This window comes from Idiotropiscis lumnitzeri, chromosome 1 (assembly GCF_059441095.1).
Source record: "Idiotropiscis lumnitzeri isolate Australia: NSW breed Sydney's pygmy pipehorse chromosome 1, RoL_Ilum_1.0, whole genome shotgun sequence".
NCBI lineage: Eukaryota > Metazoa > Chordata > Actinopteri > Syngnathiformes > Syngnathidae > Idiotropiscis > Idiotropiscis lumnitzeri.
In genome coordinates, this window is record NC_142391.1 from 25344978 (window position 1) to 25362972 (window position 17995).

Sequence of the window (17995 nt, forward strand, 5' to 3'; positions counted from 1 at the left end):
TTTTTTCTGGTCTCAGCTGTCGACGTCACAGCAGGGAGGCATACATTGTAATATTGCTCGGTTCTGTTGCAAAGAAACGGCAACCCTATCGCCATCAAAATGCAAATGCACATTGCTACTCTCCACTTCAACCTGTGAAAGTATAAAAGCGTTCTGCTGAATAGTTTGGATTTATTGACATCAAACATGAGATCATGTGATCACCTCCACTAAATCAAAAATTCTGATGCCGATTGATTCTCCACTTATGCAGGGTGAAGCGGACAAGAGCATGAATGCCGACTGGTTATATTTCAGACATTTAGCTACGCTAAAGTTTGGTCAAGTCTCGGAAGGCAGACGGCGGGGCGGCAGGCGGCCAGCAGGCGGGTATGGATGAAAATACAATGATTTCCAAAGTAGAGTTTATGATCGGTCCCTTTCGTGACTCCCACCCTAGACACAGAGAGAGCCGAGGGGGGCGTGGCCATATTCTTCATTAAAAGTAGGTGTTTTTCAAGCCTTCATTTATTTCCTAACTTCTCTGAAATGAATGGATACAAAGAAAATGATGATTAATTTCAGTTTCCTGATCAAAAAATATGGCTAAAGGAAGTTTTCAACCACCTGACAATCAGGCCAATAAAAACCCACACCAAAGGTACATGTCGCAAGACACAGAACATTACTGATGCACAAGCTATTGTAACAACCATGTGCTGTAGGCTGAAGAGAAATGAAAAGGACGCCCACAGTGACAGAATTATTTCACCACAGCACTAAACAATACTGTAGGTACTCAAAGTTCATAACACGTTATTTTTTTATTACTAGGTTCAAACACGAAGGTTATAGGCAAGCCACTAAAATTGCCTGGAGCCCAACGCACAGCAGAGGAAAGCATGGAGAGTACTTGTACCGTTTACCTCCATTTTATGAGCAGTCATAAGCCCCCAAGGAGATCCGGACCAGGACTTCACGACCGCAAAATCATAAGGGGGGAGGATGATTGCCTCAAGGAATGTAGTAAAAGCAGTGAATGAAAAGGCAACGGTGAAAGAGTGACAGCGTGACAGACCGAGCAAGAATCTATACAGGTGGGATGGAAGGAAAGACGCTCTACTCGTGATCGACTAAATAAACTAGTTCTGGAGACATCTTAACTGTGTTTGCAGTCTTATTAAAATACACTGTCACTAAAATCTTCTACTCTACAATTACTGGCCACAAAAATTATCCATTCCATTATCCATTTTTTACATACAGTAGTCCTTCATTTATTGTGGTGGTTATGTACTAAAACCAACCGCAATAGATTCAATCCTGCTAAGTTTATTTATTTATTTCAACATCTCAAATCTATTTTGAAATGTTATGCCGAATAACTAATACAAAATATGCATGTGAGGTGCAAGTTTTATTTTTGTCCACTTCTGGTAACCATCCTCACGGTCTATATTGTAGTATCTGTGAATTTCAATGCCTGTGGATTTAATCGTTGGTGCCTTGGCTGTTGAGTACAAGGAATTCACTTCAGGAAATAATGGTCTTGTTAGCTCAGGTGAGCCGGTCTGTGTGTTGAGTCAGTCCATCACTTGTGGCCGTAGCTGCAAGTGGAAGAATGTGCTTCATTTTGTTACCTTTTGTTTAACAAAATAAAAATGAAATGATTGAAAGTGCACAGTCAAGGGTATTACTCTACGCGCTTATTGTTACGTGATTTGTTAGCTGATTTGGGTTGAGAGGCGGGGTACTCCCTGACCTGGTTGCCAGCTATTTGCTTGTGATCTAGACAAACAAATGTCTATATGTGATGTTATTTGTTTCCTCCTTCTAACAAATGGTTTGCATTATACTGTATGCAGAAAAGAGACACGAAAAAAAAAGGCAATGTATTGGTCAAGGTAAAAAAATGGAACAGCTGCAAATAGACTCACACTGCTCTCTGGGTCTTTGGTTGGACGCTAAAATGGCTCTCATCAGTTCACTGGAATATCTCTTTCTTTGCCTCACCTCCTATTATTCTCGGGGAAAGTGTCTCCATTGGACAATAATGAGAGCAATGAATAGTGTTATACGTCAGGAACCAAGGGTAGCCGTGTGCATAAATTGTCTGCGGTGTGTGCAGGGAGCAGGAAAATGCCTTGAGGTTTGCAATGGTATGGGTCAGTGGTGACCTTTCTACTGGGCTGCAATGACCTCAACGGCGGCTGCACCTGCTGCGGACACATAGCCAGATGAAACATGTCTTCCGGTTCTCCCAGGTCACTGTAGAATGGTACGTTTTGGAGATTCAAAATTAGCATATAAATGAGATTGTGAGACCAACCAAAGTAAAACAATGCATGGAATTTATTTACAGAGAACAAGTCAAACATTTGAATTGTTTTCCTACAAGATTTATTGAATTAATTCGATCATGGTTTTATTGGTGTATAAATGTCTACAAAAATGCATTCGATCTCATCGTGCTAAAATATTTTATTGTTTTTAGAAATCTTCAAAAATTAATGAAATTCTAGTCCACCAACTTTACCACTAGGAAGAGTGATGATGCTCAGGGGGAATGGCAAGTGAAGGGGAAAGTTCTTAAGTTCCTTGGTTGTATAAATGAGCGCCAAAAAAGGACAAGTTGGTGTGCATATAGTAGCTGTGTCCCGGAAGGAAGAACCTTCCTTGGATAAGAACGAGCGAGCCCCGCCCCCCCGGTGATGGAACTGAGCTCTATATAGTATTTTGTTTGCCGAAGTTGTTTTTCATCAACCCAAAATCCACTCACATATTGCTTCTCCTGTATGAGATCATAGCAGCTGTCACCCATTCATATATGAAAAGAGATAACGATTCACATATATTTTCACCATCAGTGACCTGACGTGCTCTGTGTTTCCCGCTCTCACAATAAAGAAATACGAAATAACGTAATTTTATTATCGTATTTTTCAGACTATTGGATTATAATATATGTCTAACCACAAGTTTTAACATTGAGAAAGTGCAGTAGCTAAGTGGTGGCCACCCACTGCAGCGACTTCTCAGTTTTATAAGAAGCAGCAAGCACATCCTTTTGACCTTCAGGTTCCGAACGTTGGTTTGACCTCTTCGTTCAGTGATTGTCATGAATGAAGCAGACAATATAATTAGCCTCTGACCCTGAAGACTCAAACCTTGCTTGAACTAATCCTCCCGACCGACTTCCTTAAACGGTGAGGGTTGAGCCTGGAAAAGCCTCCCTGCTGATGGGCTTCATGGTGGTCCGGCAGTCAGACGTTGGATTTGATACAGAAAAGCTTGCGATTCTCAAGATAGCAGCATGAATTCTTTAAGAGGGATTTGAAAAACAAACGGCCAATGATTTGAGTTTGTTTGAATGCTACACTAGGTGGACTTAATGTACTGTATATCATCTGTTTATAAGCACAATGACAGAACACTTTATTAGATAAGTTAAAAGAAGATGATTTATACATTTCTATCTGGGAATGAAGGTCATTTAAATATTTTTATATGGAGTCCACATAAAAGTCATGGATTGTGTTAGCGTGACTCAATAAAAGCAAACTCTTTCACTCAATAAGTACTTGAGTAAGTGATACACAACGATGTCCCAAGCAGCTTCTTTTCTAACCACAAGTGATTAATATGCACATCACCATTGGTACACAGAGTACATTTCTTTCCTCCGTGTTTCGCAGCAGGTTCTAATATCGAGTGGCAATAAAAGATCTGCTCACATTTCAGTACAAAAGAAAGAGCGCCTCATGTTCACAACAAAGCTGGAGGAAAGAATCAATTATTTTTTTTTTTTTACTTCATTTAAAGTTAGATGTCCTTATTTTGGTACCCATGCGTCATTTTCGTGCCAGCGCAAGTCAAGTATAGCATGTTTAGGGCCGTGTTGTGCCTGTCTGAGCTGGTGCACGAAGCATCTTCGCCCCCGAAGCATGTGCTAATTTGTTGACAGAAAGTAGTCTGTGCTCGGCGTTAAAATGGGCGCTGACAATTTTTATGAATAAGGCCGGTGGGTTGAGGCCGTAACGGTACAGAGATTGCGGCCAGAGGGTGGGCGACTGACCGGCAAAAAAGGGGCAAGTGCCTAGCTCTGCAGTCGACGCTACCAAACTCTTGGTAGTTGCACTTGTCATAGTTTGCAACAACCGCTGCCAAAAGAAAATAAAAGGGAAGAAAATCTGTTTATAAAATCTAAATGTCACTTAATTGTCACAATCTGCTTTGTTGGTTTTGGTTTTTGACTTTAGTTTCATGTCTTGCCTTGTGTTCCTGTGTCTTCTGTCTCGTCATGCTTATTGTGTCCATATACATATACGTACTTTCATAAAAAATCTTTGATATTCAGGACGCAGTTGATAAATTAAGTGAAAATCTGTCTGAATGCCTAAGTAAAAGTGTTGTGAATGACAATGGACTCATTGTAATTAAAGATTTTTATAAAAAAAAAAAAAAGTTTCTCCAGCGTTTTGTTATTGAGTCTATTTCTTTTTTTTTGAGAAGATCCTCTCACAAGGCACTGAAGAGGTCGGTGTGCACAACGCCTGTGTGGCTAATATAGTAAATAGGTGAGGGGACGTTGCCTCCATGGACTTCCAGTATAAGAGCGGGTTTCCGTACGTGCAACGTGTCCTGCTGACATATGGCGCTGCGCGTCTGAGTGCGCACACGGCAGAAAACTTGCGTTTACAAGAGTTGTGTCTCACCTTTTGCTTATATTTAACGCAGAGTAACGCGCCAATAACTCGATGCTTGTTTTGAGCGTGCATCTTGTTGATAGATGCGCTTCCTTATAAACACAGTTTGGCGCGTGACCGCTGTGTCGACACGGTTCCGGTAGTGGTCATGTGACTTTCTTAAAGCAGTACGCGCACCGACACTGGGTTTGCCCTGGAAGCTCGGCGCACGTATCGACGCCTCAGGGTTGCTGGACCCATCACTAGCACCTTCTCATTTGATGGCCGAGCTTTTATCAGTGAGTCGTTGTGGCTGCTAGTGCCAGACAAAAGCCTCGGGCAGGATTGAGTGTGAGCGTTTACACATGCCTCTCGGATGATGCTGTCACCATCTTCCCGGTCCCGCGGGTCTTTCGTTCCTTTTGAGGCCAGGAGGTCACAGTCTAGCTGAATTAAAGCCAATGGGAGTTTAACACGTTAGAAAAACTTCTTCACATTAAGTAGAAGAAAAGTTGAAGAAATGCATCCTTTTTATGGGCTCTTTAATGGGGAGGAATTGGTCGGAGAAGGTTATATGTGGAATACAACACATCTCATTCTTAAATTATTTGTGATCGGTCTGGCAAAGAAGGGAGTGAAAATTCCCATTAGGCCAAAAACCACTAACTAAGTGAAAAACGCTTCACACAATTGAAAAAAAAAAATAAAAATCTTGTGCCGTTGTGTTGGAACAAGAAAAAAAAAAAACAGACTGCTTTCAAGTCTAAAGACAAAGGTCCAATTGTAAAAGGTTAAATAACATATCTGTGTCAGGGGCTCAGACAAAAGTGGTCCCTAACACCTTGATCCTACCTTGTCACCCTCGGTTTGTTATCCTGAATGCCCTCTGACAGAGAAGAGATAGCTTTGTCTTTATCCAGGATGCAGCAACGACAACAGAAATTTCCGCGTCGCGTACACGTGCAGACAATAAAGAGCTGGGGTGAAACTTATTTGCATATGAATATACAACGTATGTATACAGTGTGTGAAAGGTCCGTCTTGAAAACGGCCTGGCAAGTATGTATAATTGACCAGGAATATTTCTGAAATTAGCGGATATGTTCCCCTCTTTTGCAGCCACAATGAATTTTCGACCCAGTGATTGCTTGGATTTACTGACTTTTGCTATGTGTAGCTAAAAAAAACTGTACTTCGCTGAAAGCCATAACCTGAAGTCGTTTTCCGTATTGGACTTCAGAGACCATTAAGAGCCAATCTGTGAGATATTGTTCAATGATGTCTCAAAGTCTGGCAGTGTGACAGTGGTCACCTTGAGATATTCGGCCAACTGTGGAACTTTTCACCCGGTAGACTCTCCTCTCTTTCTGTAAATGTATCTGGCCACCAACTGAAAGGAGTAAGAACGGTGGGTGGGCTAATCCAGTTTGTGAAAACAGCCGTGTCCTCCATACAGATCTGAAGCACAGTAACCGAGAACAGTGGCAAGCATTTGAATTCACTACGAATGGAAAAAAAAAAATCTTCACTGAAGTGGTTAGCCTCACAAACACAATACAATATTTTATCTAATGTTTGTTGGATATAATTAAAACATGTCTTATGTGATTATTAGTGTCGCCTACAACAATTTTACCTTATTGGGTGATACATTCACTGATCTCAGTAAGTTCGCTGGAAAAGAGATCACTCGCTATACTTTAAAATAGCTGCTATAAGATTCTACATTATGGGTCTCATTAAGGCATTGGATTTCTGTTTACAGAAAGTTTTACTTTTACATATTAATTGCTTTATTTTGGTGTTCAATAGCAGTAGGCAAGAGAAATAGTATTATGACTCAAGGCACGTCAGTTTTATGTATAAAGCACATTTCAGAGAAAAGGTAACTCAATGTGCTTCACACAAGCAAAGAGACAACACCGGCAAGCAAATAAAAAGACAACGAGGTAATCGGTGTGCTTGTAGTCACCGTTGCAATCAAGGCTCCTATGAACTAAGAACCCAGAAACAGCAGCAGAAAAAAACGAACTTCACCACCGACTTGGAGATATATTTACATTATTGGATTTGCTTTGAGAGAGACAGAGATCCTAATGCCTCCAGCCAGAGCTGTCGCAGAAGCAGAGGCAGAACAAAACTGGTGTGCAGATTACCATAATATCCATTATCCGTCACAACTTTTGTGACCCAAAGTCACATTAAAAATAAATAAATAAATGCATAAAAAAACATGAACAGACCCAAGGCACCCTGACTGAAACTTTTTTTCTGGACAACTATTTCTTCAGTCTGTTTACATTGGAACTTTGTTTTCTCTTGAGCAAACATTTGCGCAAACTTTTAGCTGTACATCTTAATCAATTTAGCTAAGCCTGCCCCCGGAGCATAATTTTTGACGGATGAGGTTAAAATCTTCCCTAGTAATGAGTTCAGCTTTGCTGCTTAAATAGATGATAGCTTTGAGCATTTCAGATAAATAACAAATCGATTTTGTGGCCACATTGGCACAATATGGTATTTTTATTTGTATTACTACTATTAATCAAAGTTCAATTTCCTGATGGTAAAGCAGCTAACGGAGTAGCGGCAACCTCACCCTCATATGTGTGACAATTTATTTAATGCTTGTAATGTTCTGATTCTGTTTTGAAATGTTCCCATTCCAAAACGTATGCTTCTGATGATTAAAAAGCACACAAGATGTAAGAATGGATAACTCACTGTTTATATTGACCGAACAATATGAAAATAAAAAAAAGTATGAAATTGTTGTACATCAGTTTTTGGAAGTTGGTGGAAGGGAAACCAGATCATCTCACAACTCAGCAGGGCTGGGTATTAATTGGAATTTCCAAAATCGATTTAATTCAATACACAAGGTCCTGATTCGATTTTTGATTCATGATTCACTTTGATTGATTTTAGAATCAAAGATTTCCTGCAATTTTACTGTCGTATGGAAGGCATTCTCAGAAGAACCAGTGCTGAAATTAGAACAAACTTCTGACTGGAACTAGGTTAATTAGTGAAAATATTATTTACATTGATTTGAAGCCAATGCAGTTAGATTAATCATGAGCGTTTTATTTAACAAGCCATGATCAAAAGAATAAATACATCTGCTTTCATGTTGTTGGCGCTGAATTTACTGCTTCCATCATTTTGTTTTGATACGCTACTTTTGCATAGTGACAAGATCTTGCGTGACGCGTGAATTCAAGTAAATTTATGTGCCATTAAACGTATTGATATATGGTTTTATGAATCGATATCAGGTTATGAAAATGAAAATTGAATCAAATCAATAAATCCATTTTTTTAAACCTAGCCCTACAACACGGTAAGTATAAGTTGATGATGATGTTCATGATCAGTAGCGTTTCTACATGTAATGAAATGGAATATTTCACCTGTCATTGATGAGCATTTACAAAAACTGCCGGAATTGGCAATGATGTGAGATTCACGCGAATTTGCACTCTCATTTAGTGCAAAAACACCTAGTACGCCGTAAACAAAGGCAGATGTGATGTTCACTATTTACTGCAAACTGCTCTGCATGGAAATTGGTGTGGAGAAATACAGCGATGCCTTTATATCCAACACCTATAAAAACACTGATCGATGCAGTCTGCCATTTATTTTTCTCTCATCAGCTCCAAGTATTTCCGCCTTGCCAGTAATCTGAAATCCAGCATTAACATGCTTATGACTATCTTACCATGCACAATGTGAGCAGAAAGTTAATTTCACTGGCTTTTACCGGATTTAAAATTCAAGTCAAGGCAAGATGTCAGCAGTGCGGCGAACATTATTGAGGATATAAATGAATTTAAAGAGAAAAAAACTACAGGTGCATCAGCACAGTTTGATGAAAGGTAGCCTGTGATCTGTGGCAAGGGAATTGATTAAAAGTCATGGCGCACAGCAGATTTAAGTCGGACCGCTTGTCCTGTGGCAAGAGCCGAGATAACGACTGTCGATGAACAAAATACGCTGTCTGTCTTATTCACGTTTCCTACATTTAGTCCTTATCAGTTTTCCCCGACCGCCGTGTTGCAAGAGGAATGGCAAAAAGTCCGTAGTCAGCGCCCGCCATCAAAACGACAACCATCAGCAATTCAGGCGGCGCAGTTCATCTCTTTTGTTCAACAGGCCACTGCCATGTTGAGCGTGACTTACAGTTTGTGGCTAGAGGAGGAAAAATAACACACTTGCCGGGGAAAAATAGTTCTATCCTTCATTTGTCCTTGATAAACTTAGAGCACGCACCCTTAAAATGATTTGGCATCCCATGACAAGTGAGGCAATAGGTTGCTATCTTTCCCCTGTGACAGTTCATTACGATGTTTGACTCCTTTCCCAATATTAGTGGGGTGGCTCAGTTGTCGTGGTGGTTCACGAAACACTTTTACAAACGCTGAACGATTGTGAGAATGAAGCCTGAAACAATAAAATCAGTCACACTAATGCCAACCTTGAGTTGGGATGGCCAATTAAGCTTGGAAACACTCATTTAATACTAAAGCACAATGTTAGGTAATGGGCTGTCAGGTGATGGAATTACTGAAAACATATCGGGACGATTGAGTAAATGGAAATTTATAAAGCTTTCGACCTGGAAGCAAATATACAGAAATTTTAACCTGTCATTAAATTCAGAGAATACCATAAATGGGACATCAACATTTTAAATGTAGAACTGTCAAAGACATTGGTGTCTCTCAATACGAGAAAACTAAAAAAGGTACATGGGCAATCAAGCAAAAATGTATTTGATCTGAATATTTGATGATTTAATCGAATTTCAGATGAGAGGATACTTGAATTATAATATGTTCAATTGTTGCATGGTGGCCGACACGATGGCCTCAAAATACAGAGTTGCAGGGTTAGATTCCGGCTCTGGCCTTGCAGTGTGGCGTTTGAGTGTTCTCTTCCAAATTACAAACTCTCACCTCAAATGAAGCCATTGAATCGGAAAAAAAAATACTCTTCAAAAAAGAAATTATATTTCAAGCCTTGAACTACAATACAGTCCATTTAGGAAACTCCAAGCACTTGTAGTTATTCTTCTTGTCCACGTGTGACACATTTGCAGCAGAGCTTCATAAAGCAGCTCTAACAAGCAGGATGTGTAATGCACGTATTAAGGATGATGTTCAAAGGTGTGAAATTGGATTTGGCTCTGACAGAGCAGTAAAGCAAATGCGGTAAAAGCCAGACGATGGTGTGCTAAAGCTCGGATAGTCCGAGCAACTGCTTTTAAAACGCCGTATTTGTCTTTCGTTTAACTATGAGTGCTTCTAAGGCGTATTCATTGCCTGATACCGAACATATAACCCTATCGTATTAAACACAAGACTATTCCATGGAGATACACTAGAGGCTGCACCAGCTAGTCGAGTGTGTGGCTATATTTCACAAAAAAAACATATTTCTATCATTATCACTTGCAACATATGCAAGTCTATCTTGAAGACAATTTCCAGTCGGGTATATAATGAACGAGAGACAAGCAGTGATTAATCAATGACTTCTCTTTTGTAAAAATAATTTATTTCCGCCAAAGATTTTTTTTTTTGCATTTCTGGCTCGCAATCCTCTTTTTCCTTCCACAGGCGCCACCCCATGACTCACTCATCCAATCACATCTTGCTGTTTAAAACTTGGAGGATATTACTGATTTGACATTGTACAGTTAACTTTTGCACTTGATGCATATCCAAAGTGAATTTTATTTCCCTCCTGTCATTCACTCTGAAAGAGTGATTTAATTTGCTGACGCGTATGTTATCAAGAATGCCAAAATGTTGATTCAAGTTTATGATTGCAATCTATTCATTCAGTTTCAATTGATTTAAAATGTTCAGCATTCTTTATTTCCAAACAATGATGTATTAAAATACTTCAAAAACCTGAATCCAATAATCTTGTGTCGTCTCCAGTTCAAGGTGTGTGAGATGATAATTTTTCTCGGCGTTAAGTCAGACTGCCATTGGAAAGTAGCAATTATTTATGTCTGTTTATCATTTAATTTGATTATTTGTCTCTCCAGATGAACAATTGTCAATCTCTCTTTCTTTCGCTCACTCATTTTCTCGCATTGAACTGTGATGACTGTGAGGAAAATTGGCAGACATTAGTGCATTCAGCCCATTTCAAATCAGCTTCCCGCAACCCTGAGGGCTTAAAAGGAAACAATAACTGAATTATGATGCCAATGCTTGCCAGCAGCGCACTGTTTTGGCTGGACACAAATATAATAATGTGATATTGATATGCTGACTTTTTCCATTTCCCTTTGTGTTATGTCTTTTAATAAAAACGAGATTACATGTTAGCAAACAACTCATCTGATATCAGCGTATCACTTCGAGGAACAGCATTATTAGTGTAATGGAGTAAGCGGGCATGTTACAGGGACACCTGCAATGATCATGCTCTGGAAAAAAAAAGGCTGATTAAATGATGTAGAGTGCAGGTGTCAAACTCAAGGCCTGGGGGCCAGATCTGGCTCACCATCTCATTTTATGTGGCCCGCGACGGGCAAATCACCTGCGTCAACTTCCTGATGCTAGCACATTTTCTTCACTTTTAACAACATTGACATATGCGTTATTGCTATTTATTTGTAACAAATCCTCCCCTTTTAAAATAAAATGAAGAATTGTTGAACAAACAATTACTTACTGGCTTCTGATTTCGAAACTGGCTTTCCATCAATTTGTTGTGTGCATGTGATAACGTAAGGTGATCATACATTTATGAGTTCACTCACAACGGCCTTCAGAGGGAAACCATAACTACGACGTGACCCGTCCACAAAGATGAGCTTGACACCCCTGATATAAAGTGTCAAAATGTTTTTTGTTCATACAATATTGACTAAACATTTTTGGCAAAGGTTAAATGTGTCTTGATATGTTTATTTGTCAACAAAAAGTTGGGCTGCAACTTACTGTGTTGGCAGTGAACACCACTGAAGCCAGGAGGACACTTGCAGACATATCCAATGAAGGTGTCCCCCCTGTAGGTCTCACTGATCTCACACGCCCCTCTGTTGTGGCAGGGGTTTGGGTGGCAAGGCCCTAAATGCAAAAACAGAAACAAAAAAAGCATTGCAGTATTTCTGTATCTCTGTCGGAATCTGCTGATGACATCGCAACACACTACCGAAAGCTCAGTGGCTACGTCTTGCAATGTGAACATATTTTAGGTCCACACTGTTCATACCAATTGTAAATGAACCACATTCATGGATCAAACACCTGTTCTGAACTTTGAGGTCCAGCTCCTTGTTGGAGCACAGCAAGAAGTACTGAAAAAAAGAAACGAACAGTGGTATATATGGGGCCCTATTTTGGTAGGCTGGCAACTGTGTGCTCAACCCAAAAATGGGTGTAACTTGATTTTCGTGCCAGCGACAGTCTCCGACACCCAGAGTCATCCGCCAATTTGGTAAAAGAAAGTAGTCTTCACCCTAAAAAAAGCCACTTCGTCATTTTTGTGCCAGGGCTATGGACTAATTCAGCAAATTTGTGAATTTGATTCCTGCCCCGACCCCCAGCTCATCTGCAAAACTGGTCACTAAAAGCAAATTCAATTTGAGATTTCTCAAAAGCAGGTTTATGGTTGTTTATTGAACAAATTATAAAGGTTAGAGTTCTAAATATAAATGATTGACATATTTCAATAGCATCGCCGTCACCAGTCACTCTTGCGGGTGTGTGCGTGCGTCTGGTTGTGGTGTGTGTGGTTGCGGTTCACACACAGACGCACGAGGGGGGTGCAATGCGGTCAATGTAAGGCAGAAGCTGGTAATGGGAAGCTTTTCCCAATAGATTAAAAAAACAACATCCAATAGAGATGAAACAAATCCTACAATGCCAAAAGCATTATTTTCACCACTAACACTGTCCTGATTTGCTTGTTTTTTTTTGTGTGTGTGCGTGTCTCTATTCGTCACTTCTGCAGATCAGCAGCACAATTAGGTCTTAATATTTGATCAGTTCAACATTTAGGGTGCTTTCAAGTGTAAAAGCAGGAGCTGGCTTTAATGGGTCACATACAAATTTTTAATGGATTCATCATTCGAAAAAACATATAATAAAATAATACAATGCAGTTCCAAATTTAGCGCTACCATTGTTTCAATTCAGCATTTTCAGTGTCGCAAACACTAGGAAGAATTTAATCATCTGTAGTTTGAGTTAGAAACAAAAGGAAACATTTCATTTCAAAAGGAAAGGCTGAAGATTAATAACGCTGGTTGAGAGTGATAATTATTCATTAACAACCCCGCTCCCCTCTTATCGCTAATGGTGATGATCAAGACTCTGAGACTTTTACAACTTATTAAAACCAGAGCGTATGACACATGAATCAGCTTCAATGGCATAGCTCTGAGCTACGGTATATTGCCGCCCATGTAAACGTGCACCATGTGCTTTATGACAAGGTCTTGAGGCTGGGTTATTAGTTTTATAAATCAATGGGATGCAAATGGCAGCTCTCTCATACATGAAATACTGAGTTAAATAACTGCTCCGAGGCTGGCCGAACTTCAAAAAGAAAAAGAAACTATTTGGTTTATGACAGAAGTTATAACCCAACCCTAGGAGCAGGTGGGAGGCGTGAGTTACGTGTTGTCAGAATCATGATATAAAGGCACTGATGAACGCACGCTGCTGTCTCATGACGCTTCTTACACAAACAATAATCTTAAAATAAACCTCTGCCGTTAGCATCTCTCCCGTGGCGGCGTCATGCACGGGGTCGGGGGTCGACAATTTTTAAGGCCGGACGGTCAAGGCCGGACCGATAACTAGGTTGTGGCCGGAGGGTGGAGGGCGGGCTCTGGAATAGAGAACATTTTAAGACAATTTTAAATAATGAAGTTATTTTTCCTCCAGATGGCATCCCGCCGTAGCGTGGAAAAAACGGAAGCCGGAAGCTAGTACGTCCTCATATTTTCCACCGGGACTTTGTCAAGAGCTTCTGTGCATATAGTCCATTGCATTGGCATAGTCACGTGAGGAGCGGGATTTGGGCCATGAAGCTGAAAAGTAAACTACACAGAGCAGGGCAAGGCTTTGGAAGACATGGAAGAAAGCTTGACGTACTGACAATGTGTCAACGAGTAACTCGAGCTTAAATTCTGTAGACATCAGGCCGATATGACATAAAAAACAACATAGCGTACAAGGACTGTATAGCTACAGATACATCAAGATACGTCAAGGAACATCAAGTCATAACGGGCAAAATCTTTTTTTTTTTATTATTATTGTTTTTATTTGAGGAAGCCAAATTACTGAAGGAGTTTAATGAGTATGACCAAGTCCAAGAAAAGTCTTGGTATAACAAAAAAATCCCGCCACGCTAGAAGCTGAAAGGGAGCCGTGCGGAGACTCCGTACGTTTGCATACTGGCCCGCTTAAAGCGCTCATCATGTAAAACACCTTGTAACAATTCTGTCAATGACTCACCAAAACACACAACATTTTTTTTCTCCAAGTCTACATATAAATGACAAAATAAATAAATACAAGCAATCAGGAAAAAAAGAATGAAACAGATTATCGTTCTGCACGAATTAGCCTCTAAACGGGAATTACAAACAAGGTAATCCCTTCAAACTGGTGCCATTTCCAAGTGAGAACCTGTATCACTAATAATGAGAGTGGCAGCAAATCAGCTGAGCAGAACAATGTGTAAGAGCCTTGACAGAGGCTCGGCCTGTTGAGGGAGTCCGGGTGACAGGTTTGTGGGATGTTTTGACGTGCCGATCTATAGTGGCACCAAAGCGTGCTGACACCCCGCTAATGGAGAATGCATAAAGCAGAAAAAAATGGGAAAAGTGTTGGAGAGTGGGAGGGGGTGTTGCGGTCTGACAGATACTGAGACATTGTGCTCTGAATGGCAGAGGCTTGAAGGTTTAAAAAAAGAAAATCATTAAAGGCATTCTTTTTTTTAAAAAGACTCAGCTTTGATTTATGGAACTGGATGGCAAAATGAGCCAAAAAGTCAAGAAAATATGAAAAAAAAAAAATACAGATTTAAAAAAAAACTGAACAATATACTCTCAATAATTCAACTCCTTTCTACTCGGTATTCATAGAAATGACCTACTTCAACTGTTTATCTTTTAAAATCTGGATAGCAGATGAGAATAAATATCATTTTAAAGTCAAGTAACTCCATAGCTCTCATGCAGTCAACAGTCCAACATTGATAATAAAAAAAGTGTCTCACCCCAAAATGTCAGAGAACAAATTTCAGACACCATTCAATGGTTGTCGTGACAAGAAAGCCTACACCAATTTTCCATGATTGGAAAGACACAAAAGTTCACTTGCGTCAGTGTTTTCCTGTTTTGGCCAGTAATTGTAATCAACAGATATGTTCTCTTTATGGTATTTTGCGCTGTTATTTTGCCAGACGCGGGTCACTAATGACGCCTCCGTAGGTCCGCAAGGATGATTATAGAAAGAACATTACAGTAGCATAGTAGGCCAAAGTGTTCATCAAAACACAAGGAAGATGTTTCATTGCTAAAAAGGCCAAATGAAGATCCATGAAGCAATGAAGCCAACTGATTTGCTCATGGTTCAAAGCTTCTTGGTGCTTCATTTGCTCCATGGCGTCATCACGTGGTCAATGAAATGCACTACAATCCTGCTGTACAGTGGCAAGGAAAGCAAATACAAATTTTGAAATGCTTTTAAGTCTTATAAGTATGATAAAAGAATGTCTCAAGATGGAGAAATTAAGCTTCATGAATCATTGTTCCAAACGGGGGATGTAGAAGTGATGGACTACCTAAAAGCGGGCAACAGATAACCCTGCCTCTAAAACAAGCAACTTTGGAGCCACGTATGTCGTCTCAGTACATCTCCACAGGATGTCAAAAGTATCACTCCGTTCGCTGCTCTGTTTTCGTTGTGTGATTCTGACTGTGGGGTGCATGTCTGCAGGCAAAAGGCGGCATTTTTCCTGTCTGAATGTCAGGTGCTCGAGTCATCGCTCGCCCTGTGATTGATGCGAGTTGGCGCACAGTCCAGCAGGAGCGTCGTGATTTCTTTTCATGGCTGCAAAGAAAGTTCAATCAATCAGGCGGCGAAACATGTCTGGTGTTTTAACGCAGGAAAGTAATATTTGTTTCCTTTTGGAGATCTGCCACAAGACGCCTTCAGGTTCAAAGCTATGGATTTTGTGCACCTAAATCTTAGCTGACAGTTTTTATGGATATGTGCTTATTCCTAATAACTGAATTGCTAATCCAATTACACGGGACTCTATCTCTCAGCTATACATTAATTCTATTAAAAATGCTACACTTTAAAGTGAGCTATTGAACTTCCGATAGTAATATTTTTGACCTGGTAATAGCCAATTAAAAAAAAAAAAATCTACTGTACGTGATAATTGTCAATTGATCCGTTTTTATATATATATTTTTAGACCCGCACTTGGTTTAATTTCGTGTCATTTAGCACAAAATAATACAGCCTGGAGAAATATCCAACTAAAAAAGTCGCATTTATGAAATTCAGCTTCCCTGATTTCTTGCTCGGCTTTGACGGCAGAGACAAAATCAAATGCTCCTTCCATTTTGCCCCAATTGCTTCCAAAATACATCATCACCAATTGATTCAGTACAACTGAGATCATTGTGAACAACCACTTCAACTATTATGTTTCCCAACACAAACACATATTTATCTTTTTTTGTTGTTTACTATGTCCTTCTTTCATCAGGCATCTGACTGATGTTTTACATGGTGGCAGAAGGTTTAATTAAGGGTGGTATAATTGCTACAAAAACTACTGATCTACAACATCACGCGCATCCAATTGGTTTTTTTCAAAACTTATTGTAAAAGTCCCCAAAAAGGTGCTTCAGCTTCACTAATGATGAATGAAGCTCTGTTAAGACGATGTTCTGTTCCTATAATCCCTGTTTTAATTCCTGTAAATTTATATCATTACGATGGGGGTCACAGAGCGGCCAGACATCAAATGACCGTCTGGATGGCTGCTTTTCTCCTGATCCTAGTGAAATAGGTCAAGTTGTGGAGCTAGAGGATCAAATACACAAGCAGTGTGTTTAACCTAATGCTCGACAAAGTGTGTCTCACATGGCTTAAATTTCCCTGACCGTAACAACAATTATGAAACACGCACTTCCATTGTCAGATCAGCAGGACTCATCTCAGTCAAATGCGACATGGACTGATTGTGTCGAATGTTGTTCAACCACGCCTTACATTACACATGGGCCGTTGTGGAGCTCTTGGTCACTGAACCTATCCTTCACCTCCATTGACTAATGTTGGCACCGCAGCACCAAAAAGACTTCAGTACTCCCAGCAGGGGCTGCAAAGTGCACAAGTTGGAGGCGTCTCCAGTACCATTTGTGCTCTTGCCATTTTGTTATTTCAGTGCTTCAACATTTGACAAAGTCGGACAAATGCACTTAGAGTCGAACGGATTAAGAACCACGCAGAGGCAAAATGGCTCGGGATATGTCAAACAGTAATGAAAGCCAAGGTTCACATTGAAGATCGACATCTTTCTGGACGTCTTGTCAGAGACTAAATGTCACCAAAATGTCACAGCGCCACCCTTAAAGGTCTCCTCGAAATAAGGTGTTTTTTCTTGATTATGATTGTGAGCAATAGAAAATTGTTGATAATAACATCAATTATAATGATTTTTTTTTCATTCAAATAAATCAGGATTACAACATACTGCAAATTAAAAAGAAATGCTAATCGCAGTCCAATAATTTACAGCTTCAATCACTTAATTTTTCAAATGAGGATACCATATATCACAATTTTTTTCATAGGTTGGCTGTTCTAGCGACTTCATGATACTATATGAAATACAATACATGTATGAAATGATGATGAAAGACAAAAGAACACATTTTAACAGTATTTTAGAAAGCAGAATTTCAGCTTTTAGATGAATAAGTAGGTAAATGACTCACACTGTGTTCTTTTCTAGAATGGATTCTTATTTTTTGCCAAGATGCTATTACGCATCAGATTAGCACCCATCAGAGCATGTAATAAGTTACACTGCCCAGATACAGCAGAGGGACATTTGGAACAGTAGAGGCTCTTGATACATAATGGAAGACTAGGATATTTCATAATCACATTTTATGAACCCAAGATGGGTTTCATTTTTCCAATACAGTTTTAGTTTTTTCGTGCAAAATTTGACTGCATTCAGTAGCCACACTGAATTCATTTATGAAACTAACTCTGTGAATTCAACAGAAAAAAGATAAGGGGCATTTGTTCTCATTGTAC

At 39.7% G+C, this 17995-nt stretch overlaps 1 protein-coding gene across 1 annotated transcript in view; it reads right to left on the bottom strand.

Moving 5' to 3' along the window:
- Positions 1 to 17995, bottom strand: part of edil3a (EGF like and discoidin domains 3a) — an 83433-nt gene that overhangs the window by 40866 nt on the left and 24572 nt on the right. The window contains exon 2 of the mRNA XM_088291861.1: positions 11630 to 11758. Within this exon, the coding sequence (XP_088147987.1) occupies positions 11630 to 11758 (129 nt within the window). The remainder of the gene's footprint in view (positions 1 to 11629; positions 11759 to 17995) is intronic.